This window comes from Taeniopygia guttata, chromosome 2, assembly GCF_048771995.1.
Source record: "Taeniopygia guttata chromosome 2, bTaeGut7.mat, whole genome shotgun sequence".
NCBI classification, from domain to species: domain Eukaryota; kingdom Metazoa; phylum Chordata; class Aves; order Passeriformes; family Estrildidae; genus Taeniopygia; species Taeniopygia guttata.
The window spans coordinates 108,937,651-108,963,571 of record NC_133026.1 but is presented as its reverse complement, the minus strand read 5'-3'; the positions used below and the strand labels follow the sequence as shown (position 1 = coordinate 108,963,571).

Sequence of the window (25,921 nt, the reverse complement as noted above, 5' to 3'; positions counted from 1 at the left end):
CCACAGTCATTATTTTCAAGTCATTATCTTCATTAAACTAACTTTGCTTATGATTAGCCTTGTAAGTACAGTAATATCATATATACAAAGTTCTGGAACTTTTTTCTAAAGCATGAAACATGTATTTTAAAAAAATACATTACAGTAATTGAATGGTAGTTTTTTAAAGAGCTAGCTTTTAAATGGTTTTAGTCAGTGGTAAGAGATGGAAAGACTGTCCCCTTGTGGATAGGAATATGAGGAAAAGTGATACTGTAACTCACTGAGAGCAGCAGTAACCCTGGGTATTTGGAGTCTCATTAGGAATTTGGCTAGAATCCTGCCTTGCACATGGCTCATAAATCAACACTCGAATGTACAAAATGCTATGGTGAGCCTTTTTATTTAAATTGGTTGGCCTGACAGACAGCAGAGGGTAAAAACTGAGTTAATGTAGCATCCTTGTTAACACCATCAGACTAGGCTAACACTAAATCTAACTGCTGCAGGCAGCTGCAGCATCGCCTGCATTTGAAGAAAGCTATTTTGAGAAGGACAACCTCAGAGCAGACAATCGAGAAGGGTCCACAGCAAAGACAAACCCTTATGGTGTCTCTGTAAAGCAGTGTGCTGCCCACATGAATGCATCTGTCCAGCCCCTGCCACAGCACCCATCACAGGACACAGCACCATTGTCCTCGCTCCGACAGCCTCACTGACAGAGGGACCAGAGCAGCTCAGCTGCCTGCAGACACTCGTCTGTGCCTGCTGATGTTACATTATCTGTGTTGGACTTCCCCCATGGATGTCATCACCTCTGACCCATGAGAAATAGCAGAAGATGCCAGCACCCCATCTTCCCTCAGATTCGGGATAAACAATGGTAACTTCAAATTTCCGCATGGGGAAGCAGAACTTCATGGGGCTGCTGAGACAGCAGGGGAGGATCTTTCTCACAGCAAATGTTCTGGTTTATGAAATCCAGTCCTTCCCTACTGCAGGCAGTTACAGCCCCCCTAATGCATTCTTCTCGTTTTGCCTTTATGAAGAATTTTCTCCCAGTTACCTCAACTGCAAGAATTTCCGGAAATATCATTAGAACCCTCACAAACTTTGGTTTAGCCATATTCATGGTCAATGTATATCTATCTATTCACTATATTATTCTTTATTTTATGCAGCTTTTTTTGCCTCCTTTTAGTTGAATCCCTGGCAAAGAGTAACCATATTCCCTCCTCGCCTTTGTTTTGTTGACCTAAGCAAGCCACATGCTTGCTGCTTTATCGCACAAGTCAGGCTTCCAAAACACCTTCATAATGTAATGTGTCACCTGAAAGTGTCTGGTGGGCTCAACTTATTCCACCAAAGTCTCTCAAGAATGTATTCAGACTCAACAATACACAACCTTACTCTGTCCCTAATGGAAACACTTTAACTGATGCCTTCTGTTCTAACGTTGGGTTTTTAACACAGTCACATCTCAGAGATCGCTCCTAAAAAGCCCACCAAACTAAGTAGTTGATTTCATCTGTTGTTTCCTACTCCTTATTTCTCAGCTTGTAGCAGAAATTCTCATTTTTCCATCAATGAAGGAAATTGCACTGACTGAGAAACAGGTTGATGACATTTTTTGGAGATTTTCTACCACAAAGTCCTAAAGGTCACCAAGTCCGATATTGGCAAGCTGAGGTGCAGATTGGAGTGAGGGGTGAGGGGAACGTAAGCCTGAAATAATACTTGACCTTTGATAAGAGGACATTTGGGGAGTCAGCATTCCTGGAGATATTTAAGAGGCATCTGGATCTGGTGCTGGTGATACAGTTTAGTGGTTTAGGGCTAACAGTGGCAGCGCTGAGTTGATTGCAGGACTAGATGATCCCTAAGGGCTCTTACAACCTTGATGGTCCTGATTCTGTAATTCTGAACCATGCTAGGTAGAGCTCACTGAGTCTTAAATTGTTCTCCACAAAAAGTGAGTGTGTCACATCGACAGCTCTGATACATAAACTCATCAAGTTGTTGCTTGAAGGATTTAAGGTGACAATGTGAAATCCCATGGGAAGTCATTGCAGGCTTAGAAATACACAAATATTCATAAATGTACATTTAGCACTTTTCAATCAAATATATCCTGTTCCTAAATTTATGACAGTCGATGAGTTCCGTGTGCATGCTGGCTAACGGCCATGGGCTTTATAATCTGGACTGTGTGGGATTCTGGTAAAAAAACATCCAGACACATATGCAGCAAACCTACACTATAGATATATAGATACAGGTGGTTTTGGTTGTTTGGTTTTTTTTCCTCTGTGTGTGTGTGTTACAGGTTACTTTTTGACATTTCACATTTTGACACTTGACTGTCAGATGACAACAAATTAAAAGCAGAAAAAGAGGAAATTCTTAAACCCTGTTTCTTCTGTCTCTGCCTTAACGCTAGGAAGCAATTTGAAACCAGACTGTTTATTTCTGTACTTCACGGAGGAAGCGTCATGGGGGTTGTGAAAGTTCCCGCTTCCACCCTGGTGATGAAACTTCTTAAAAAAAACCCAAACAAACAAAAAGAAAAGTGTATCTTTGCATAAGTTCATAACGCGGGCTCGGGGCAGCGGCTGGCGCTGAGGCGGCTCCGGGCCCGCTCCCGCCCCGCCCCGGCCCGGCCCGGCCCGGCCGGCACTCGGCGCCCGCCATGGCCGAGCTGGGGCCCGGCGGCGCGGCGGAGCCGCGGCCGCTGCTGGTGAAAATCGTCATGGCCGGAGAGTCCTGCGTGGGGAAGACCTCCATCGTACGGAGGTACACGGAGCCCGGCTCGCCTCCCGGCGGCTCTCCCGCCCCTTCGTACGTGGCCACGATCGGTGAGTGCCCGCCGGCTCCCGCTCCGCCTCCTGCCACCCCTCGCCCTCCACTCCCCGGCGCCCGCGGCTCCCACACGGCCAGGCCGGCGCTGTCAGCGCGGCACCGCCGGGCTGGGAGGTGTCAAACCTCCCTGTGCGGGCCTGTGAGGGTGTGCAGCTGTGACCGGCGGCTTAAACCTCTGCCGTGGTGTCAGGGCATGTGTCACACTGGCTCCAGAGCCACTGCAAAGTGCTGGGTTGTTACAGTGTCCTTGCTCTCGTCTGGGCATTGGGAACCTGCTCCTGGTGTAAACTTGTGAAGACTTGTTTCTCACGGTTTCTTATTGCCCACAGAGGCCTTGCTGCTGTACATCGGTGCAGGTGCAGAGAGAAAAATACAGAGCCCCAGATCAGCTAGGTTGGAAATGACCTCTGAGATCATCGAGTCCAACCTGTGACCGAACACTGCCATGTCAAACAGGCCTGTGTGCCTTGTTCGCTCTTAAACGCCTCCAGGGTGACCCCACCACCTCCCTGGGCAGCCTATGCCAATGTCTAATCATGCTTTCTGTGAAGAAATTCTTTCTAATGTCCAATCTAAACCTTACCTGGCAAGAGAAATTAGCTTGGGGCTAATTTCTCTTGTCCTGTCACTTGTTGCCTGAGAGAAGAAGCCGATCCTCACCTTGCTACAGCCTCCTTTCAGGTACCAACCTCAGGGAGTTGTCAGATGTCAGTAAAAAGCCCAGTTCAATATTTCAGGCTAGAAAGGGCTTTAACTTTGTGTTTATAACTTTAATGGTATAAAGATATCTTCTACTCTAGTTAGCAGTGTGCATGATGATTAAAGCAGAGCTGTTGCTATGATGGAAATAGCTAACCCTGCCAGACCGAGTCAGTTCTGCGCTGGCACCACATGCTGCAGCTAGCAGGTGATGGGGGGCTCCCCACTGCCTTGACACTCCCAGACCCACGGTGCCATGGGGAATGGCAGGATGACTGTCCACATGCTGAAAACCTTATCTCCAGCATGAAGATGTGCTGTGTGAGTACAGTGGTTTGATTTGCTGTGGACATGTTCCCAAATCCTCATCGGGAAATTTTAATTTTTAAGAGTTTGTGTGTAAGAATATTTTTTCTTTGATTTAATGTGATTTTGAATAGAAAACTAAATTAGGCCAGGAAATTGTGTATTCCTGCTTTTGGAATTTGCATGGTTCATTTACACATCTTTCAATCGGAGAGGAGTTGGCATAGTGGAATTAAATACCAGACAGTAGCTGTGGCAGTAGTTGGTCCAGGGAGTACTTAATGTACATGAGATGACTTGACCTGCCCACATAAGAATGGCTAAACTTTAACCACTTTTTATTTTCTTGCCCTTTCTTACAAAGCAGTTTCTGAAACCAGCACAGACGAAGAGGGAAGAACACAACTAACAGTAAAGTCAGGAAATTGATCCTAATAATAGGCAACTTGTTGCCAGGCTTAACAAGAAAGCCCAAAGAACAACTATAAAAATAACAGCTTTATTGTGCTTTATATTGAGGTGTGCTTTACATTGAGATTCTTGATCATCAGGTTATTATTTTGAGACATAATTTCTTTTACTCCTGACTCAGTCCACTGCAGACTGAAAAAACTTTTATATAGTAATAATATTTAGAATATATTTCCCAATTTGTGACTTGAACTATTTCAAGGAATAATGAACATAATAGTTTTTGTGACAGTTTATGGACTAAGATTAAATCTCTTTAGTTTCATTAGTGACACATATTATTGATATATTTAAGAACCTTTTTTTTTTTTAATGCTTATCTGGAATATAAATAAATAATCCAAACATGTTATTTGTTACCTAATGTGTTTTTAAAGCTATTTCTGAAATGCTGTGTTCCATTTAATTCCATTTTACCATGTGTTTTAGAGCCTGGACTTTGGAAAAAAATGGGATTATGAGTGATGTCTTCCAAAAGAGTAATATTGGAAGTGGAAGGTTCCTTTTTCATTGAGACAGCTGCAATGGAGAGGGTGCCCTCAAGATTGTGGCTCCTAGTGGTGTAAAGGAAGAAAACACATCATGTTTTCTCAGTTTTTGATGTCTCCTTCCTCACTGTTGGTACCATTGGAACAAATAACTGGTTTTATCTGGATACCTGTTTCATACAAGCTCAGTCAAATGATCCCTTTCTGTTGTACAGCCTATTAAATGCTCATCTGCTGTCAGGTGTTTTTTCACTTTCACTGTCCAATTGAAATGGTGATTTGAGTAGAGGGAACATTATCCCGACTGTGCAGTCTTGCAGCTTCCTGAGTTCCCTGACAAAATCATATGCCATCACCTTCCTTGGTTAAAAGGTAGTTGAAAGTCTCATTTCTATGTCATCACGAATCACAAATTTGTGTTAGTAGGAAAATTCCTAGTGTTATTGCTGGGGAAGAAGCCAGATAAGCATTTTGTAGCAGGCTCCAGTAGTAGTGAACTTTTCTAAAATTATGTATTTTGTGAGAAAATGCAAAAAATGCATCTACAGTAAATTTTCATTGAAAGCTTTTTATGCATCACTTAAATACTCAAGGCTGGGTGCCCTTTCTCTTCTTCAATTACATAGTTTGGATAAATTACCAGCAGTTATAGTTTTCTAATTAAACTGAAACACATCATAAGGTGGATGCATTGTATTATGAATAGATTATAAAGAATAAATGTTTTTTTTTTATACAATGGTATTGCGTATAAAGTCGTAGAGGTTTATGAACAGAAGAACCTCCTTGCATATCAGTGAACAGAATTGTGATCTCACAGGCTGTGAGGTTATTCTGCTGTATTGCAGTTGCTGTGGTCTTTCAGCACATGTGTTTTCTTAGAGAAAAAATTCTGCAGAGCTGTGAGTCCTCCCAAATCTGTCATAGTTTAAAGTGGTACTTCAACATTAGGATAAAAAGTCTATGTAGATTCCCTGATATTTACCTTAGAAAGGAATAAAGTAATCAACAAAAATTAACCATATTGAAGGTAAATATGTTCTGTGTTATGAACACCAGTAGCAATCCAAGTCTTTTTTTTTTTTTTTTAACAAAACTGGATATTTTTGTCACTCTTGTTTTCCTAACAAACCATCTTATCCCATGAGTTGTTTTTCTCAGCAAACCAGGAATTATCAATACTTATGACTGCTCAGATGCCTCTCTGCTTCAGACATTTCTTGAGATGTTCAGAAAATAATGTGATGCAAGTAATGTGCCAGCAACTTGGAGAGGTTAAGTGTGGGCACAGGAGCTGCTAGTAACTACTTCCCTGTTCCCGAAGTTGAAGATGCTGTATGACAGGCAGTGGGCTGGGTAGAACCTGCACGGGGGCATTCACCGCCCTCTGTCACTGTTTTCACTGTTGTGTCCTGCTATGCTACTCAAACTTGCATTTTCTCTAGATAGGCGTAGGTTTTGAGCATTTTCTGTCAGGAACCCACCAGCTCTGTTTGGGTGAAAAGTGTGCTGTAATTTTCAAGGCCAGCTGCAAAAGACCTCTTTGAAAAGGACTTCTACAATTGGCCAAAGGGAGGGAAGAGAGGGGCATTTCACAGCTGAATTACCCTGTGGCTGACTATTTTTATATTTGTTATACTTAATTGTCTTTAAGATGCTTCAGTCCTAATATGGGCATTTTTTACTCTTTCAACTACCAAGAAAATAAGTTTTCATGGCTATAAAAGTTGGAAATAGCAAACAGTATTAGAGCTTGTACCCAGCATCCCCCTTCTTGGTTTTATTTGACAGCCTAAAAGAAGCAAGTACATGCTGTTGCATTCCAATAACATTCATCTCAAGAGCTGTAATCAATGCTTGCTTTGTTATGTTGATCATGTTGTATACCAGGTAGGTCTTAAAAGCATCTGAAATCCGTGAGCTGTCTTTGGTATTGTGTATCTCATTTTTCTTTTCTGTCTTTCCAATTTGCTAAGTTTGCTGGAAATTTCATATAAAGACATGAACAATTCATGCATGCAGAACATATTGACTTCTGTTTTTCACTAACATTCATTGACCTTTTAGGTCAATAAATTTTGAAGTTGACTTAAGAAGTCAATATGCCTGATTTTAATTTAGATTAAGTTTTAGTCTTATTCAGCACTCTGCTTCCCTTTTTTACAATTTTTTTTTAAAGCTTATAGCAATTTATTATTAAAATGTATGTCAACTAAGAACTTTTCCCTATAGTTCTGGGAATCCCTGTCTGGACTATAATTTTTTGCTGTGTTCCCAATGCAACATTTGTAAGTGACACTCCAGCCTCCCGGAGTATACTCTGTCCCTTTCAACTGCTTCAACATCAATTATAGAAAATGATACAGATAATTAAACAAAACCATGTGAATTTCAGGAGCAAATGTTTTCCAGCACGTTGGAATTTCACCTTACATGAACAAATTTTACTTAAATCACATTTTCTTCTCACGATATTAATTCCATCAAGGAAGGTTTGTGTAATAGTAATTACAGATACCAATTATATTATTTCATCTTTCCTTTTCATTGCAGCTTCAATGAAAATTCATCAAGTGTAGGACATGATTATCATAATAAGTTTTGAAATCCACCTCAATTCCCTTACCACATACAGACACAAAAAATTGTAACAGCATTGAAAGTGCATGTGAGTGCATGCATGTGAGAGTGTACTTGTCAAAATTTTGTGCACAATACATCTGTCCTAAAGGAAGGGAGCATTTCCTCTGCACTTTTGGTTTGCTGCCATGGGTGCTTTCCTTTGATAAAGTGATTTGGCTTGCATATTCTTACAGAAATACAGTGGTATTAACTTAATTTTCTGGTGATTTTTTCAGTCTGTCTGGTTCCTCCAAATGACATTACTACTAGTGAAAAGACAGTGTAATTTTAAGTAGCTATAGTTTGATCTTACAGAATTTTGCCCATACAGTATGGGTCAGCTGTCACAATGTTACCTTAACTTCATTTACTATAATTGACAAAAAGAGCCTTATGTTTTTCAGGGGGGGAAAAGAGCAATCATAGAAATTATCAAATGGTATTTCAAACTTCAGCAGTGAAGTAATAGGGGAAACACTGCTTTACTTTGCAAAAAAATGTCATTCTAAGATAGCAGCAGATAGCTGGCAGATTCTAATTTTAGAACTAGAACTTCAGCAGCTCATAAATCTAGGTATCATCTAACACATCTGGAGTACTAATTTGGCAATTCAATAAAGGAAAATACTATAAATCATAAGGAAGATATCTTTGAGGAAGGATCTATAGTGTGTGTAGAGAAAACATCCTGCATTGATGTTAAGTGTTAATACTTGCTTTTAGCATTGCCTTTCTGGATCTGATTTAGGCTGTAGAGCCACTCCTCTTCATTTTTAATTAAATCCCATGTATGTTTTTCTTTGCACTTAATGCATACAGGCAAGTCCTATTTCTGCTCATGTAACCCTGGATTTTTTTTTAGGGATTTGGAATTAAGGACAGCAAAATTGTGTTGCACATGTGACAGCTGCTTTGTAAGCATTTTTACCTTCCCACTCATAGCTGCCATGCTCTTGAAAATCACCACTGTATTTGCACAGTGCACTGTTGTGCATAGGCCATGAAACTGCTGTTGTGTCCCTTGCCAATCCATGGTAATACTTAATTGTGGTTTCAGAGTATCTTCACCTTTACTTTGACCTGCCCCTTCTTTGCTTGGTATTGGCATTGCTTTGTATTGTATTTGTGCAATGTATTGGCACTCAGCAGCGAATAATTTCCTTTAAGGCTTCCATTTTGTATGTATGTGGTTGGCTAATTATCCTTTCTATTCTATTCTGTCTGTATTTCTAGGAATTGTTCCTTTTCACTTTCTGTTTGAAATTGTGTGATAACTAGAGCTGAGAAACAATCTTCAGAGGGAATCCATGTTATTATGAGAAATGTTACAGATTTTCCTTTTTTTTTCTAGGTATTGATTTTAAAGTAAAGCCAGTAATGTTTAATGATAGAAGAGTGAAACTTCAAATATGGTAAGTTTTAATTAGTATCACAAAAGAAAGTCAACTAAATTGCATTATGACATGAAAAATCTGATCTACTTTTAATTGTTGCCTTTATAATGTGCAGGTGCTCCTACTAGATAATTTTAAAATTTGAATTTAGACTGGGAGAGTATATTTTTTTGCAACAGCTAATGGAAGTTAAAAAGAGGCTTGTCACTGGATTGCATTAGCAATAAAACTTGCAGCATACAAACAAGTGCAGATCTATGATCCATATGAAGTGTGTTTAATTGTATAGGAACATTGAGGAAAGTGACAAAGCAAGAAGATGTTACATTTCATTACCATCAAATGTATGTTCAAAAGGGTGACCAAGAGAAATTACTTTTGGTAAGATGAATCTTTGGGAATGTGCACTATTTTTGGTTTTGAATTTTTTCTAAAGGTTATGTAGGGCTTCCGACATCTGGCATCTAACACTGAAGATTATATACCAGTATGTAACTTGTCAAGGAGTAAATCTGTATATGAATTATCTGACTGGTATTGGATCTGCACTTATTCCATCTCAGGCTTTAATGCAAAAATAATAAAGGTTTGGTTATAGTTTTCTTAAGGCATAATTCATAGAATCATAGAATATGCTGAGTTGGAAAGGACACATCAGGATCACTGAGTCTGACTCATGGCCTTGCACAGGACGCCAAGAATCACACCATGTGCCTGAGAACATTGTCCAAATGCTTCTTGAACTTTTGTCAGGGTCAATGCTGTGACCACTTCCCTGGGGAGCCTAATCAAGTGCCCAGCCACCCTCTGGGTGAAAAACCTTTTCCTGACAGCCAACCTACCTGCCCCTGACTCAGCTTCTGGCCATGTCCTCAAGTCACTGGTCACACAGAGTGAAGATATCAGTACCTGCCCCTCTACTTCCCCTTGTGAGGAAGTTATAGACTGCAGTGATGTCTCCCTTCTGTTAAAGAGATATTCAGTCTCCTCCAGGCTGAACAAATCAAGTGACCTCGAACACTCTTTGTATGGCTTCCCCTATTCTCATACCCCATTGGTGACCAGCCCCCAGCCTGATGTCACCCCATTCACTGTAACCCTTTGTGCCCGACCTGTGAGCCAGATGCTCACACATCACTTAGCATGGTTATCCAGCTGTGTGCTGGATGTTTGGTCTGGAAGGTACTGTGGGAGACAGTACCAAAAGCTTTGCTGAAATTCAGTGAGACCATATTTCCTGGCTTTCCTTGATCATCTAGGTGGATTACCATTTTATAGAAGGAAGTCAGGTTCAACAACCTTGACTTTGTCTTGCTGTGCTGTCTGTGACCAATGACTGTATTGTCATCCAGGTGTGTATCTACCAGAATAATGTTTTTCATTATTTTACTGGGCACTGAAGTGAGACTGACAGGCCTGTAGTTTCCAGGGTCTTGCCCTTCTTGAAAACTGTGACAACTTTACCCAGCTTCCAGTCAGCTGGGACCTCTCCAGACTCCCAAGACTGCTTAAAAATCAAGAGAGGCTTTGTGATGACATCAGACAGCTTTTTGAGAATTCTCAGATGAATCCTATCAGGCCTCATGGATTTGTAGAGATCCAGCTGGGGAAGCAGATCCCGCACAGTTTCTGGGTTGACTAGGAGCTGAACATTCACACAGTCATGGTCTTCTAGCTCAGGGCACTGAAACTCCCTTGGTCTGTCATCTGTGTTGAAGACAGAGAATGCATTAAACACCTCTACTTGTCCATGTCCCTCTAGGTGAGGTGACCATCCTCATCCTGTAATGAGCTGAAATTATTTCTACACTACCTTTTGCCATTCATATGTTTGAAAAAAACTTTTTTATTGTTTCCCATGTTTCTGTCAGCTTTGACTCCAGTGTAGCTTTGGCCACACAAATTTTCTCCCTACAGTGGCAAACAATCTCTGTATTCTTTCCGTGTCACCTGACTTTGCTTCCACTGGGCATGCACCTTGTTTATTCGGTTTTATTTCCTGTCAGGTTTCACTCATGCCTGTGATGTCATGTCTCTGGGAGTGGGACAAACCTTGGATCTTGTCTCATTTGTTCCCCTTTCTTGGTGTAGTAGTGTAGAAACATTTCAGGTTTGGCTACTTTGTAGCCAACATCTCCTGAAGCAAATTGAGGGATGCCATTTGTGTTTGTTTCCTCGGGTTTTGGCATTATGTGTAAGAATCGCTGTGTCCATATATTTTATGGCTTTTTCCTTAAACCTGTCTTCCATCTAAACCAGGTTGTTGTTTGTATCACAGTTTACAAAGGGCTTGTCAAAATACGGGGATGTCATCTGACATCTGATCTTTTTATCACCTAAATTTATATAAAGAAGGAGTGGTGGGCTTGACATTAATCTCAGGTTTCAGCCATTGACATGGCTTCCCTAGTAGGGCTGTATTATTCAGAATAAATTTCCAGTTTATTTCTTTTATAGCTATATCTGGCACCCAGATTTTCTGTCATTGTATTTTTTCTTGTTCTTTTCATGTTAGAGTACATAATTTAAAATTTGGACAATACTCCTTAAAGTAAAGTAATCTTTCTTCGGGATTCTGCAGTTTGATCATCTCTTTTTTGTTTATTTTTTTGTGTGTGATTTGTTACCATTTCCTTCAGGGATACTGCTGGCCAGGAAAGGTTCCATACACTCAGTACCAGCTATTTCCGTGGTGCACAAGGCTTTGTTCTCGTATATGACATCACAAATCTGAAGAGTTTTCAAAGTATAACAATGTGGATGAACGACATATATGAGGTAAATATATCAGCGATTGATCGCTAAATGAAGGTAATTAATGTATCATTTTAAACAACTGCATGAGATGTATTCTGTTCCTGTATGTTTCTAACCAGAATTTCTTCCATTTAACTCAGCACAAAGTATGATAGTATAATTACTGTCATCTGAAACGGAACATGGTTTATATTTAGGAAAGCCCATGTTGATGGAGGAATGCTTTCTGAAGTACTTCTAAAACATAGCTTCCAATGCCTCTTTGTGCATGCTGTGTTATGGTGCTCTTGTCACTGGTGTGGCTATGCATAGATCAGTCTGCATGAGCTCATCCTGGGATTTTAATTAGATTCCATATCAAAATTCTGTATCACAGCCAGTGATTTCCCTTTCCTAATTTCATTACTTCAGTGTAGTTACCTCATCCCAAGATCAAAGGAATTAAATATCCTCTTTGTCCTTGCTGCATATTCCTGGAGAGGATGGTTTCAATAGGGAGGAAGTGGGGTGGGCGGCTATTTGGTTAACTCAGCTGCTCGTGGTGCTGCAGCCAGAAATACGTGCTTTCATGTGACATAGGAAGTGATTCAACAGCATATGGCTGCCAGACAGGGTATGTGTTCCTGCTGGAGCTTGTCAGAGCTCTCTGTGCTTCACTCTGACTTCCTAATGTGATAGAAAACTAACACAGCAAAAGAAGTTGAGTGGTTTTTCTGCTCTATTAGTGAGCAGAAAGGTCTGACACTTACTGGAGCTGCAGTAAGGTAAACAGGTTGGAGTAGGAAGGCCAGAAGAAGAATGTCTGCAAACAATGTGAAGGGAGAGAGGAGTGGGCAAGCCCTTAGACACAACATCCTTCAGCTGACTCTAACCCTGTATTCCAAGTCTTTTTTGGTAGATCTGTCTTGATGTGTTCTTTATTAGATAGAGGCAAGCCAGTTTTAGAATAGAATAGTTCAACTGTAAGGGGCCTTCAATGATCACCCAGTCCAGCTGCCTGACCGCTTAAGTGCTGACTAAAAGTTAAATTATGTTATTTCTTAATAACATTGTCCAGATGCCTCTTAATTTGGCTTGGAAATTGACCGTCTCCCTAGGAAACCTGTTCCAGTGTTTGACCACTGGCTCAGTAAAGAAATGCTTCCCAGTGTTCCAGTCTGAATGTCTCCAGCACAACTTTGAGCCATTCCCATGTGTCCTGTCTCTTGATACCAGGGAAAAAGATCAGTATCCTTCAGATCTACTTTCCCTCCTGAGGAGAGTGTAGGGAGCAGAGATTGCCCCTCAGCAGTAGCACAGCAGTTTGTAGTTTGTATGCTTGTGGAAGTTTGTGTAAGAATACAAGCAAGGTAGTGCTCTTCATTGATCAAAATCTAGTAAAGTTTAAGACAGGTTTTTAAATACTGTTATGATTTGGTGGGGATGGATGGGAAAGGGGCTTTTCATCTTGGGAAAGGGGGATTGAAATAAAACCATCAAATGCATTATTTTCTCTCTTCACAGCTTCAGTATACAGCTGAATTAACAAACTACATATGATCATGTATCCAATAATACATACATGGGATATCTCATACCATTAGGAAAACATTACATTCACATTATCTCACTTTTAAAAATATTACTCTGGTGACATAGTAAATCATTGTTCTTGACCTTAGAGCCATATTAAAAGTCTTAGTGGCAATAGAGCCTAACTTCAGTAATATGCTACAAAGGAGATTGGATGGCTCAATATTCTTACTGGCTTGTCTGCACACACTTTAAACTAACACATATGTTTTATTATGTTGTTAGGAAAAGCATGTGCCTTTCTTCTGTTGGCCAAACAAAAGTCACAGCTAGATGTGCCACTGGTTGTAAAATTTCATGTTTAACAAAGATTTATCTCAGCAAACAGTATGATAGCAGGTTTACTGTTACCCGAAACTGAAAATGTAGATTATCTGCATTCATCTATCTATCTATCTATCTATCTATCTATCTGTATTTCAACATAAAATACTGTTCTGGCTACACACTGGCTCCAAAGGGGTCATATTATCCTGTCATCTCCAATTAGATCAACAGGATGATTGATTCAGTGGGCTACAGTGCACAGCCATAAACAGCAAGCAGGTATCAGGGCTGTATGGCTGGGGTGGAGGGAAGGATGAGACTAGCTCCTGTGGCCACCATGCAGGTTTAGATCTAATTTAGTCAATCAGGAAATGACACCTGCACAAGCCTGCTTTCAGTTTGTAACATTTACAAAGCTTTCATGTAGATGTACTCAAGGTATTAATACTTAGACTGTTTAATCTTAACCCCTGAAGGTACTTCTGTTAGTTTAAAGTTTAAAAAATGGAAAAATACTCAATCTAAAACAATTTCTAGGAATGTAAATTGCATGATTGATTGTACCAATCTCAAAACTGGCAATTAGTGTTGTAATAGAGCTAGATAGTAATAAAAATTTTAATTTAGTCCTAGTGGGATATCAATTTCTGAAGTGTCTTGGTTAAAATATATGGGGCTGTTCATTGCAAAAGAAATGTTTTTAAGCAATAACTGTTAAAAGACAGGGCATTTCATGAAAATTAATTACTTCCTGGAGGTCGGTGACATTCCTTGCACTTGCTTTGGTCTGTGAATGCAAACCAGTTTTTAATTCCCTACAAATGCCCAGAATCAAAGTGACTGTTGCTACAGCACCATTTAAAATATGCAAGCGTAGAAAAAAATAAATAAGTTTTTAAAAGGGAAACAGAGAGAATACAGACTTCACTAAATATCAGACTAATAGGTGTAAAGCTTGCACCTGAACCAGTCAAACAGGAATTTTTAAGGCAATTCAGTTATTACATTATGCTCTCATTTTTTGGTTCTTTGCACATAAAGATTTTAAACAGAAAGTTTTTTTAAAATCTGTTCAGTGTGCTAAGCCATTTTTGCAACAGTTGAAAATAACAATCCAAGCAATTTAGTATTCTTAAAAACTCCCATTGATTTTATAAAAACTGGCCAGTCAGTGCAATTACAATCAGATTACCCGTAATGTTCTCATTATATTTCAGTAAGTTTAAGTGTGGAATACACCAGCTTCACTATTAAAAATGAATTATTGTCGAAGGAAATATAAGACACAAATATGCTTCCATATCTGTATTCCTGTAAAATTTGAATTCAGAATTGAGGAAATTAAGTATCATAACTGTACTTTTTAAAAGCATGCTAAAAAAATATACTCATGCATAGATTAATATTTTAGGACATTACTGGCAAGTCCAATATAGGGATATTGGATTAGTATTGCATTCATTAGGAGCATGATAATTGCAGGAAGATAACTTTAGAACTTGAAACCATTGTTTATTTGTAGAATTGCAGGTTGTGTCCAATTTATTAAAGTGTTCCTCTAGCTGACATGGCTTTTAGCTACTGTATTCACCTGTTCTGAAAGGCTGATGCTGCTTGGCCTTTGAAAATTAAATAAATACAAACAGCTATGTACCAAATCACTTTGCAGAAAACAGTTTTTTCCAGGATGTTTTGAACAAGATTCCAACTAACATTGGCAAAAGGTTCCTCACAATAGAGTGGTTCAAATGCTCAAATAGGTGCCCAGAGAGGATCACTTAAAGGAGGCACTTAAAACTCCATTCAACAAGGCCTTGAGCAACCTGACCTGATTTTGAAGTCAGTCCTTCTTTGAGTGGAGGACTATACCAGCTGACTTCTAGAAGTCCTTGCCAACCTAAATCACTCCATTATTCACACATGGCGTCTGGGTCTCCAAAAATGGTAGGTCTTAATTTACTTCTAAATACCTTGAATTGGTTTTAATTGCTAGTCTCCTGATGTGGCCATGAAGGTGGTGATACCAGCTGCTAACAATTATCTCTGTGCTGGAAATTGTCTGCCATCGCAGAATTTTCGTCATGGAGAAGATAATCTTTTCTCATGTAAGTTGTGGTGACGGTAGTTTAGTGTTTTTTAATACATTAACTTTCTATTTGTCCTACCTGAAGATATGAACCAGGATATGAACTGTATGAATTGTTGAGTTGCTGCCATTTCTGCATAGTGCCCTTTTTTGGTTTGGTTCCTCTGGTTCATTTGGGAGACTAGACTGCCTTTCAGCATCATACTTAAATAAAAGCAGCACAGCAAACTGCTTTACAAATGTAAATTAGTTTGACTTGAAACTCTTCTCTTTTTTTTTCTCCCTCAGATGGGAAAGCTTGATGTCAAAATATCAAATTGTCCCAGTTCACAGATAGGTTTGTCGTTATGGCTCTGATAAGAACTTAAAATTCTTGCTCTTGTAATTTTATTAAATTGGTTTGCCTGTAGTCCTAGGTTGGCTTTGGGATAAATTGGTTTATATCTACTGCATTCTAAATTTGCTAGTAGACAAATAAATTTGATCATTCTATTATTTCCACTGAAGTCCTGGAAATCAGGCTTTTGTAATTGAGGTCATAAGATGGCACTTAGGAAAATACGTGGAAAGAGACATGTTTGGCAATCCTTTTATGAACACTGCCCATGTGATGCTTTCAAAGAGTCTCTGAGGACAATCTATTTCTAACAAATTGTCCTTCAGCACTACAAAGGTAGGTTTCTAGTGTCATTCTCTAATGAGTAAGAAGAAGAAGTTTCCCAGTTTTATTGCCTTCTCCAGCTCTGCCTTCATCTTGATGTTTGACCATGTACATCTTTACATACGAAAAGCTACATTTATTCCTTAAATACAGACTATTTAAGAATTCCCATAGTTTATTTATCAGGTATGTGTTCTCAGTTTCACTGTTTGGACTTACAAACAAACTTCTGTTGCCTTTTCAAGCTGTTTTAATGAGTAATCAATATCATGCAGCCCTTCACAACTACACCCTGGAGATGTGGGGAAGGGACAAGGCGGTGTTCTGGAAGATGTATCCCTGGACAGATAGCTTTATATAAGGAGTCTCAGTGAACTCATAATCATCATGGGGAGGTTGCTGCAGGGGAGGTTGGCATCATTCTTGGTAGTCTGTGTTCACCATTTAAGAAGTGAATGGATAGTTTCTTCAATAGTCTGTAAGTACAGATATAGTGTCGTTTTCTCATAGAAATGGTGTCTGCTACTTTTCATACTCACATAAATTCACAGCACTTCTGGAAAATAAAAACTGTAGGGAAAAAAGACCTAACATTTGAAAAAACCCCACCCAAATCCCCAGACAAATTATGTACAAAAGGAATAAGCAAGATATTTTTGCTTTTCCATCTTTGATTTCTGTTAATAGCCTCATAGTCAGGTTGTGTGTTTCCCTGGCTGGGTGGACATTAAGCAGTGGGGTGAGTGGCACAGGTGGGTGGCCCCTAGCAGTAGTGTGCTACAGAGACTGTGGTACTGTGATGTGAGTGTCCAGTGTTCTGAGTCCAGAATGTGGCAGCATTCAGTTTGAAGCTCTGCTGCTGCTCCCTCCCGTGGCCGCTGCTCAGAGCAGCCTGGCTCCTGCTGCTGCCAGATCCAGCTGCCTGGGAACCCAGTGGGAGAAAAACCCTTCTGCCAAAACCTGGTGGCTCCAAGCTGTGCCAAACATTTGAGAAGACTTGCTCAGTCTCAGTAAATCTCTTGGCTCCATTTTTTTTCAGAAAAATACAATGATGATGTTTCCCTTTTCAAAATAAAGTAGTGTAGGTATTCTCCAGGTTCAGATTGTATTTATTTTAACCTTCAGTAAAATGTGAACTTTGAAATGTTAAAACACAAAGAAAAACTAAGAGAGTGAACCAAAAATTGGCATTTTTGAGATAAAGAATAAAGCTTTATCTGGAAAAACATATTTCTGCCTTGATGAAATTGATGATTTTTAATAGTACTTCATAAATGGGGGAGAAATGTTTCCTGACTCTATGAGCTTACTCAGTGCTGACTTGCATAATAGGATTTTAACAACTGTAAAATAACCCTCATCTTTTTAGCTATAGATTTTGCATTTGGAAGGCTTATTCCTGAGCTATAAATAACAGAGCATGAAAATATACAGCAAGCTTTTGGAAGCACTGAAAAGCCATATTTTTGGCCAGTGTACCCATGCAGTTTTTGTGCTAGCTAAACACATGGTCAAACTACTGCCTAGCTGTATTGACTAAATTTTTAAAGACGTCATGCATAATCAATTTTCAGAATTTAAAATGGACTAACAATATTATTAATTTTGACTAACAATATTCAGTTTTCTAAATGCAAGAAACTGCAAGGTACCATCTTTGAAAAGGGAGAACTATAAGCTTTGTTGGAGGATCCAGACAAAGTGAAAATACATTAATACGTTATACTGATGTAGGAATAGTAGTTACTTGCAGAAGTAAATACTTCACAATATTAATAGTAATACTATTAATAGTAGTACTAATAAATACTTGCTAAAAGGCCTGGTACCTCAAACCTTGTTTAAATTTTGTTATTGTTTGAAGCTGTTTAGAAAGAATATTCCTACTGCAAAAATTTGCGCTGTTTATACAGAAATTAAGTTACAGAATTAATTCAGTGGGTTTGTGCATGCAGTATGCAAGTATTTCCCTCTAGACTTTAACTTCACAGTGAAGTTAAATGTCACTTGTAAAACCTTCATCAACCTTCAGTATTCTTCCAAATTAAAGGTTGATTACATAATGAGATTTAATTGTCTATTTACCCTATTTTGGGACTGATATATGTGGTTTTACGTAGAGAGCCACTGATCTAAATGAGTGAAGCTTCAATGCATTCTGAAACAGCCAATGTTTTGGTCTATTAATCCAGGTTATAATGATTCATTATTTTATGCCTCTACTTTGTACTCTTACGAAGTTTACTTCATTTTAATAAACTGTGGGTATGAAATAAGTCTAAATGACTCTAAGGAGTATGGATTAAGAAAAAAGAAATAGTGTTCCTTAATATTAAATTGTGCCTACTAATGAAGTCTTCAAATTGTTATAAAATTAGAAATAGACTAAAAATAGTGTTCTCTCATCCTTTAATGAATAGAGGTTTTTCCCTGTGTGGTTGTGCTGTATTTTGTCTTATGGCAAAGTTACAAGAGTTAGGCATTTGATAAAGATCAGAGATTTCATCAAAGTCCCTATAGAGAGATCTGCAGCCTGAGACCAGGCTTTTTAAGTCATCAGGAAAGCTGTGGGACCGTGTACCTCCAGAATAAAAACCATGGCATCAGACTACAGTAGCTTCAATTGTTTGTAGATTGAGATCCTCAGTGTTCTCCATTTAAGCACCAGAAGTGCTTAAGTTTTAAGTTTTATGATTTTCACAACAAATGTCAGATTTCAAATTCCACGTGCTGTTGCAGAATGATTCCCTTTGCTTGTCATTATTCCAGTCACGTATAGTTACAATGACTTATCTTAAAATAACACTGATGTGAGAAACCCAGTGCATTTCACAGTCATCATGCAGGCAAGTGGATTAGAGAAACAGAGAAGAAGAGAAGGTCAAAAAGGTAGATTTTTCTTCCTTTTGAAATCAATGAAGTTTTTAAATTTTACTTCATTAAAATCTATTGCCTTCTTCCTAGTGTCTTGGAATAATCAGACTTTTATGTTGAGTTTTAACACTTTGAAAGTAATTTTACAGTCTGTGTGCAAAAGTGAAACAGAGAGGTGCTCTTTCAGGTGCAGCAAATTCCTTCCCTTTTACTTGTGAGTGCTGGATGTAGACCAGAGTCATATGCTAATCCACGAATCTATTACTTTTAGTAGGGCAGTGTCTGTGAATTCAGAGCATTTCCAGTCACTTTAAAGCCTCAAGCTGGAGCATTCATCAGAAGATGGTGCCCATGCACCATGTACTTTATATCTTACAAAAGAGGTTGGAAATTATACGTGGCACTTTCAAGTGACTTTTTTCTGCTCTTTGCATTCTTGCTGTTTTCCTCCAAATCCCAGTAACTGGTGGAAAATATTTGCACATTTGAAGGTCATGAGAGAATTTAGCCTTTACTTTCAAGGAAATTGAGTGCTGAAGGTGAAGGGCTTTTGTTGTTTGCTTTTTTCTAACTTGACATTTATTAATGCTGGTTCTCTTTTAGAAAGCAGGTGATGAAGTGGACGTAATACTGTTGGGCAACAAGTGTGATAAGGAGTCAGAACGGGTAGTTCCAAAACAGAAAGGAGAAAAGGTATCTTTAGTACTTTCTTTGGGTCCTTTTGAGTTTCTTAGTATGTGACTGAGCTGTTAAACAGAAAATGGTAAAAAGCTCCTGAATTCCAAAAGTTCTATTAGGACTTAGCTCTAGAAGAACAGTTGTGAAGTTCTAGAGTGCTAGAAATACATTAAGTAATCCCTTGCTGATCTCTTCAGAATACTGATTTTTCTTTTAAAGGTTATAATGTACTTTAAAAGTTTTAGGTGTTGCAACAGAAATCTTATATAGACTGCATTTTCAGAGTCCTGTTGTAATTAGAATATTAAAATTAAATACTTTCTGCATAGTTTTTCTGATACCACCCATCAGTGGTATTTTTGCTACAGTCTGACTATAAAGAACTATTCTGGCAGACTGCGCAAAGTGATTTGCATTGTCTCTTGAGTAGCCTTAAATAAGACTGGACAAATACTGAATATCCAGCTCCACAAAACTGTGTATGTGACGTATAGTTGAGACTACAGTAGAGTTTCTAGCTGCTGATCATGGATGGGGGAAAACTTACTAAGTGGGGAGTGCTGTTCTAAAAAAGAATGGCAGAAGTCTCTCACTGAGAGCCAGTGAGGAAATTCAGAAGCCATGCTATGACAGAAGTAATTGGGATAATAATTAAATATTGCAGAACAGCATGTCCTGTATACCAGTAAATTTTGCTGCTGTGAACTGTATGCATCTGTTCTCTGGAACTTGGAATTAGCCCTCCTGTTACGCTTTCAGACATGGTGAGTCAAGCAGGATGTCTAGTGTTTAAAGAAAAACACAATGATAGCTTCTTGCCAATTACATAATCCCAGATTAGGAAACTTTAAAAAAATAATATCAACTTTTGGACAACATTACATTCCTGAGATTTTGTAGTTCCCATGCAAGATGCTTTCAGTGTTAATGTACCCTATCTGTGTACAAGGAATAAGGTTGCTGAAAATTACATATTGTAGTCTCACACAAAGGATGCACTGTCAGAAACCTAGAGAGTGACTGGATGCATGTGCACCAGAGGGCAGTAATAGGGTTTTGCTTAGGATATTAACCATGACATTTTCTGACTACTGGGTTCTTAACCATGCAACCAAAATGCCTCTTAATGTAGTTTTTTTTTTTTCAGAAATAAATAATTTTCTCCTCCCCAGTGAGTCTGCTTTCTAGATTTTGCCTGTGCTTTGAGACAAGACAACTCTTCTGTTATACTATTTCTTCTTTTAATATGATTTACAAGTGCTAAAGGATCTGACTGAATGTGCTGGATAAAGTTCCATTAGCAGAGAGAGACAGTAATTGTCCTCTCACTCTAAAGAAAAGAATATCCTAATTAAGAGGGGGAAAACAGTTTGGTTCTAACTTTGACAAATAATAATTTGTAGTTACATATTTCATATTACCCTGATAGTATGAGCTTTAAGTGTTGTTCTGTTCAGTCTCTTGCACAGAAGAACTCTAGGTTCCCTGGGAATTTCATCATCTCTATTGGCATTTCTGTAAAAATCTGTTACAACTGAGTGCCTGTTGTATATAATTTCATTTCAGTTTAATGCTGAGAAATTTTTTTTTCTTTCTTTTTGCACATAATCATGTAATAATTAATTTTGTACAAACTTATGTAATTGTGATCACTCAGAAATTGAGATATCTAATTTTAACACTATGAAGTATAATTTTCTTGTATTAATTGCTTCTTATTCACTTAGATAAAAGTTCTAACTCAGCCTTCTTGGGCTTCTCTGTTCACCCCCCAATATGATTATCTTTTTCATTGAAAGATTAAAATGTTGCAGGTTACATGGTTTGGTAGAATGTGGCTGATTTTCTCCTATCAAATCTTTCTAACAGAAAAAGCCAAGTAAAATCTTCTTCCTTTATTTTTAGTTTCAAAGCTGATTTTTCACGTATAATAGAACTGCACAATTTCAGAGTATTGCAGACATATCTCTCTGATTCAGCACTAAGAAATCATACCAGCACTTTGCTGGGAAGTAGTATTAGCATTACTTATTTTATTGTTGTTGGTAATATACAAGCTTATTTCACGCAAGTTCTGCAAACTGTTATCAAGGATATTATAAAGTATAATTTCTCAGTAGCATAATTCCCATAGGTCTGTAAATGTATTTAGGTATTTCATTTATGGATCTATTCAAGATGCTCCCAAAGAAAAAAAAACAGTAGTTGTTTGATTACACCTTTCTATTGTGTTTTGGAGAGGGAGTAGCCAAATACATGTTCATACTTTCAACTGCTTTACCACTGGACCAGTGGGGGTTTTTACACTGAGCTACATTTTTAGAGGACTTGCTTGCCACAGAGTTTACAAGTATGCAGGGTAAAGTGAAAAAATGCATACATTAATCTTCTGTGACCAATATTGTGCATATATAGATGTGCACATTGATAGATGTAGTAGGCAACGTAGTAACATGATACAGAGAAGTCTCAAGTACTTAAGGTTTTTTTGTTTGATTTGATTTGATTTTTCTTTTCTTTGGTCTTCACAAATAGCGCTTGCTCCCAGGCCTCTGCAGGTGCTGGCTTGGTTTGGGAAGGAGCAGGTCAGCCAGCAGTGGGAAAGCTTTGGATTAGAAATTGCTTAGGAAAGTTGGATGCACCCATAGACATGGTGAAGTTCTCCCAGTTGTGCTGAAAGAGCTGATTATTGTGATTTGAACCCCTGTAAGTCTACTCCAAAAAATCATGGTGGTTGGGAGAGATCCCTTTTGACTAGAAAGATGCCATGACATGTCTTTTAAAAAAGGCAAGGAAGAAGGTTCAGGGAACTTTAGGCAGTCAGCCTTGCCTCAGTCGCATTGTTTGGCATTGTCATTGGCACATTCATTTGGCTGATGATAGAAGGAGATTTGCATGTGACATGAAATTAAGGGGTATGACTGGCACACCATATGGGAGAGCACCAATTCTGTGGGACCTTGATAAACTTGGGAACTGGGCCAGCGGAAACATCATGAAGTTCATAAAGTGCAAAGATTTGCACCTGTGATGGAATAATCCAAGGCATGAGTCACTGCCCTGCCACAAAAGACTGATGAGTTACAATGAACACCAGCTTGAATATAAGTCAGCAGTGTTCCCTCATGGCCTTTAAAGTGTTGGGCTACATTAGAAGGATAATGGATGGCAGATCTGGGGAAATTATTACCACCCTTACTTAGTGCTGACAAGGCCACATGGAATATTGTGTCCAGCTTTGGCTCATTTCAAGAAGGGTGTTGAGAAAATGCACCTGGTCCAGGAGACAGGTATGAAGGTGATTGGGGTCTAGTACTGGTATTCCATGAGGAGAGGGAGCTGGGTAAACAGCAGGCTAAGGAGCAGTTACTGGTCTACAGCAACTGAAGTGGCACTACAGGAATGACAGAAATATTCTCAGTAGAGACAGACAATAAACAGATGGGTAGCAGACACAAGTCCTGGCTTGGGAGGTTCAGGTTGGAGTTGAGGAGAACCAGTTGCACTAGAACGTTGATGTAGCCATGGAAGAGGGTCCCATAAAGGCTACAGAATCTCCATCATTGGTGGATTTCAAGACTTCTGTAAGCAAAGCCATGGCTGACCCAATATTGTGTGAGAAGTAGCCTCATTTCAAGAGGGGTTGTCTTTCAAGATTATTTCTGCAATTCCATTATTTAAAGTGTTGGTTTGTGTTCATCAAAGTTTGTACATAGGTAACTTCTAGGAACCTGTTACATGATACAAGGAAGGGAAAGGACATTTAATAATAGTTTCTGTGTACTTTATAATCAGCAAGCCAGTAGTTCTCTCTAGTTTATTACCCCAGTATTCTTTTAATGCTTGTATTTTTCTTTATGAGCTCTTATGCATCATTGTTTTGTACTGGCAATAGTTGAATGATCTTAACAAGTTGCTGCAGTACTGAAAACAGTTCACAGCAGTCTGAGTTTCAGAATCCCTTATGAAGTTATGAAGTGGTCTCTGTTTAATGAATCAATTAAATGCCATCTTTATTTTCAGAACTACAATTTCTTGTAGTATTCTGGAAAGGAAACCATTTTGCTTACTTTTTTTTTTTTTTTTTTTCACCTTTAGTGTAATCTTTATATATTTTGACTAAAACTCTGAAGTCTGATTATTATGTATCTATATTGTGTTGGGGTTTTTTTATTCATGCCAACATAACTCAAAGCTGTCTATAATGGAAATAAACTGGAAATAAGACAACAGCAGTAAATTAAAGAAAACCAACCAATGTAAAGTCTGTGCTGCCCATCTAAGTGTTTTCTCTCTTTGCCTTTTACCATAATATCATTTTGCATGCATATGTTTTCTTTGCTTGCCTGTTATCTCTGTGCTTCTCTCTGTCTAGCATAAAGGAACATCTCTTTTTTATATTTCATTCTGCCACTTTTTTTCAACAGTTCTTGTCATATTTTTATTTGCAGGCACTCCATTAGTTTCCTCTAAATAATTGGTTAGGAGACAGTTGATTTTCCAAATAAATCAAAACACAGAGAACAGACCCAGTGGATTTTATTCTTGTCATTTGTGAATAAAGATTGGTTAAAAAAACTGTTTTGAAAACACAAAAATTTAAGAAGAATGTTTTAAAAGGTACCTGGAATTTATAAACTAAGGATGAATATAGAGTACTTTACTGAGCAATCATGTACTTAAATAGTGTTTTTATAGTGTGTTAGCAGTCAGAACACCTTCATATTGCTTGCTACTAGTATTAGGAACTGGGTTTTTTTTTCCTGAAGAATGTTCATCTCATTTCCTACATTTGTTTTTCAGCTTGCTTGGGAATTTGGAATGCCATTTTTTGAGACCAGTGCTAAAGAAAACGTGAACATTGAGTACGCATTCTCAGTCTTGACTAAGGAAATCCTGGAAAAGGTAGGCTTCTTTTCCAAGGAGAAAGAAGATAGGAGATTTTTCTTGACAGATTGGGTAAACAAGGTTGTAACTACAGAATAGTTTAAGCAAAGCACAGCTGATGCTGTTTTTGCATTATGGAGTTAGTATTTTGGGAGGATGCTGTAGCTGCAGGCATACAGAGGAGAAGCATGGGGGAGAAGAGAAAAACAGAAGAGGAGAGCAGGTACAATACAGTTCAGAGAGAAAGTGAAAATGCAGGAAGACTAATTTGTGGCTTTATTTCCCATATTTTCCTTTAAGGGAGTGGTTAAAAGCTCTTGAGTAGTTCCACTTCTGTGCCAGGAAGATTCCTATTTCCTCTAGGTTTCTGCAGAGTGTGCACACTCTGTGAAGATCTGCATGATGATGGAATCAGTGGAGCTTTTATGTTCAGCAATCAAATGTTTTATCCAAGGTTCATATCTGGTTTTTTGTCTGATTTACACTAGTGCTTTTGAAGTTATCAGGGCCTAAATATTTGGGTTAATTAGTGGTAGAATCAATATGGATGCTGTCAGAGTCAGCATCTCTCTAACTTGAGTGTGTTGGCTTAAAGGTCCTTACTCCTCAAAGTTCCAATTCTTTTGTAGGACTGAATTACTGTTCATTAGCTCTGAACATGTTTTGCATTGCAATTTATTTTTAAGGAGCAGAATATTATTTTAGACATAAATAGATGTTCTTTGTGCAATGTATTATCACTGCCATTCATCACCAATATTAGTTGTACAAAACTAACCTTCCACTCCAAATACTCTTCAAGTCATAACAAAGATTAATGAGCAAAATTACTGACAAAGTCACAAGTAGTAGTGTTTTGATTAAGTAGCCATAGGGGATGGTCAGAATAACAGCTCAGGGTTGGACTGCTTCTAAATCGAGGTCCTGTCATACTACATAGTTGCACAAGTTGTAGTTGGTTTTTTTGGAGGAGGAAAAAAAAGGCAAAAAATATTTTGGTTACCTTGACATGAAAGTGAAACTCAGCAACTGCACAGTCAAATATTGTCAAACTGAACAGGAGGATAATGGCAGACCCTTGAGTTACTGAGCTTGTTGGAAAAAAGTCTCAAGTAAAATAACTCTGATTTTATTGTAAAGGAAAAAGATATTTTCTACTGTAAATAGAGAATATATTGTTAGTATGAAATATGAAAACTACAAAACAATAGCTATGATCATAACTGGTGCAAAGACAAATATGTGTGAAGTAAGCATTTCTGCAGAGTATGTTTGGATGATATCTAAGAGAATTCTCTGCACATGCAGAAATGATGTTTGG

The 25,921-nt window shown here is 38.4% G+C and overlaps 1 protein-coding gene across 4 annotated transcripts in view; it reads left to right on the top strand.

Moving 5' to 3' along the window:
* The first annotated feature begins 2,485 nt into the window (after positions 1 to 2,485).
* The window catches only part of LOC101234096 (ras-related protein Rab-10), a 60,098-nt gene continuing 36,662 nt past the window's right edge, over positions 2,486 to 25,921 (top strand). Inside the window, exons 1-6 of one of the 4 annotated variants that reach the window (XM_041714724.2) lie at positions 2,486 to 2,834; positions 8,776 to 8,836; positions 11,458 to 11,596; positions 19,639 to 19,728; positions 20,378 to 20,477; positions 24,517 to 24,618. In XM_041714724.2, coding sequence (XP_041570658.2) covers positions 2,669 to 2,834; positions 8,776 to 8,836; positions 11,458 to 11,596; positions 19,639 to 19,728; positions 20,378 to 20,452 — 531 coding nt within the window. In that variant the 5' untranslated portion in view covers positions 2,486 to 2,668 and the 3' untranslated portion in view covers positions 20,453 to 20,477; positions 24,517 to 24,618. Of the gene's footprint in view, positions 2,835 to 8,775; positions 8,837 to 11,457; positions 11,597 to 19,638; positions 19,729 to 20,377; positions 20,478 to 24,516; positions 24,619 to 25,921 lie in introns of those variants that run through there. The other 3 variants (XM_072924597.1, XM_004175229.6, XM_012572000.5) reach the window with 3 other exon arrangements.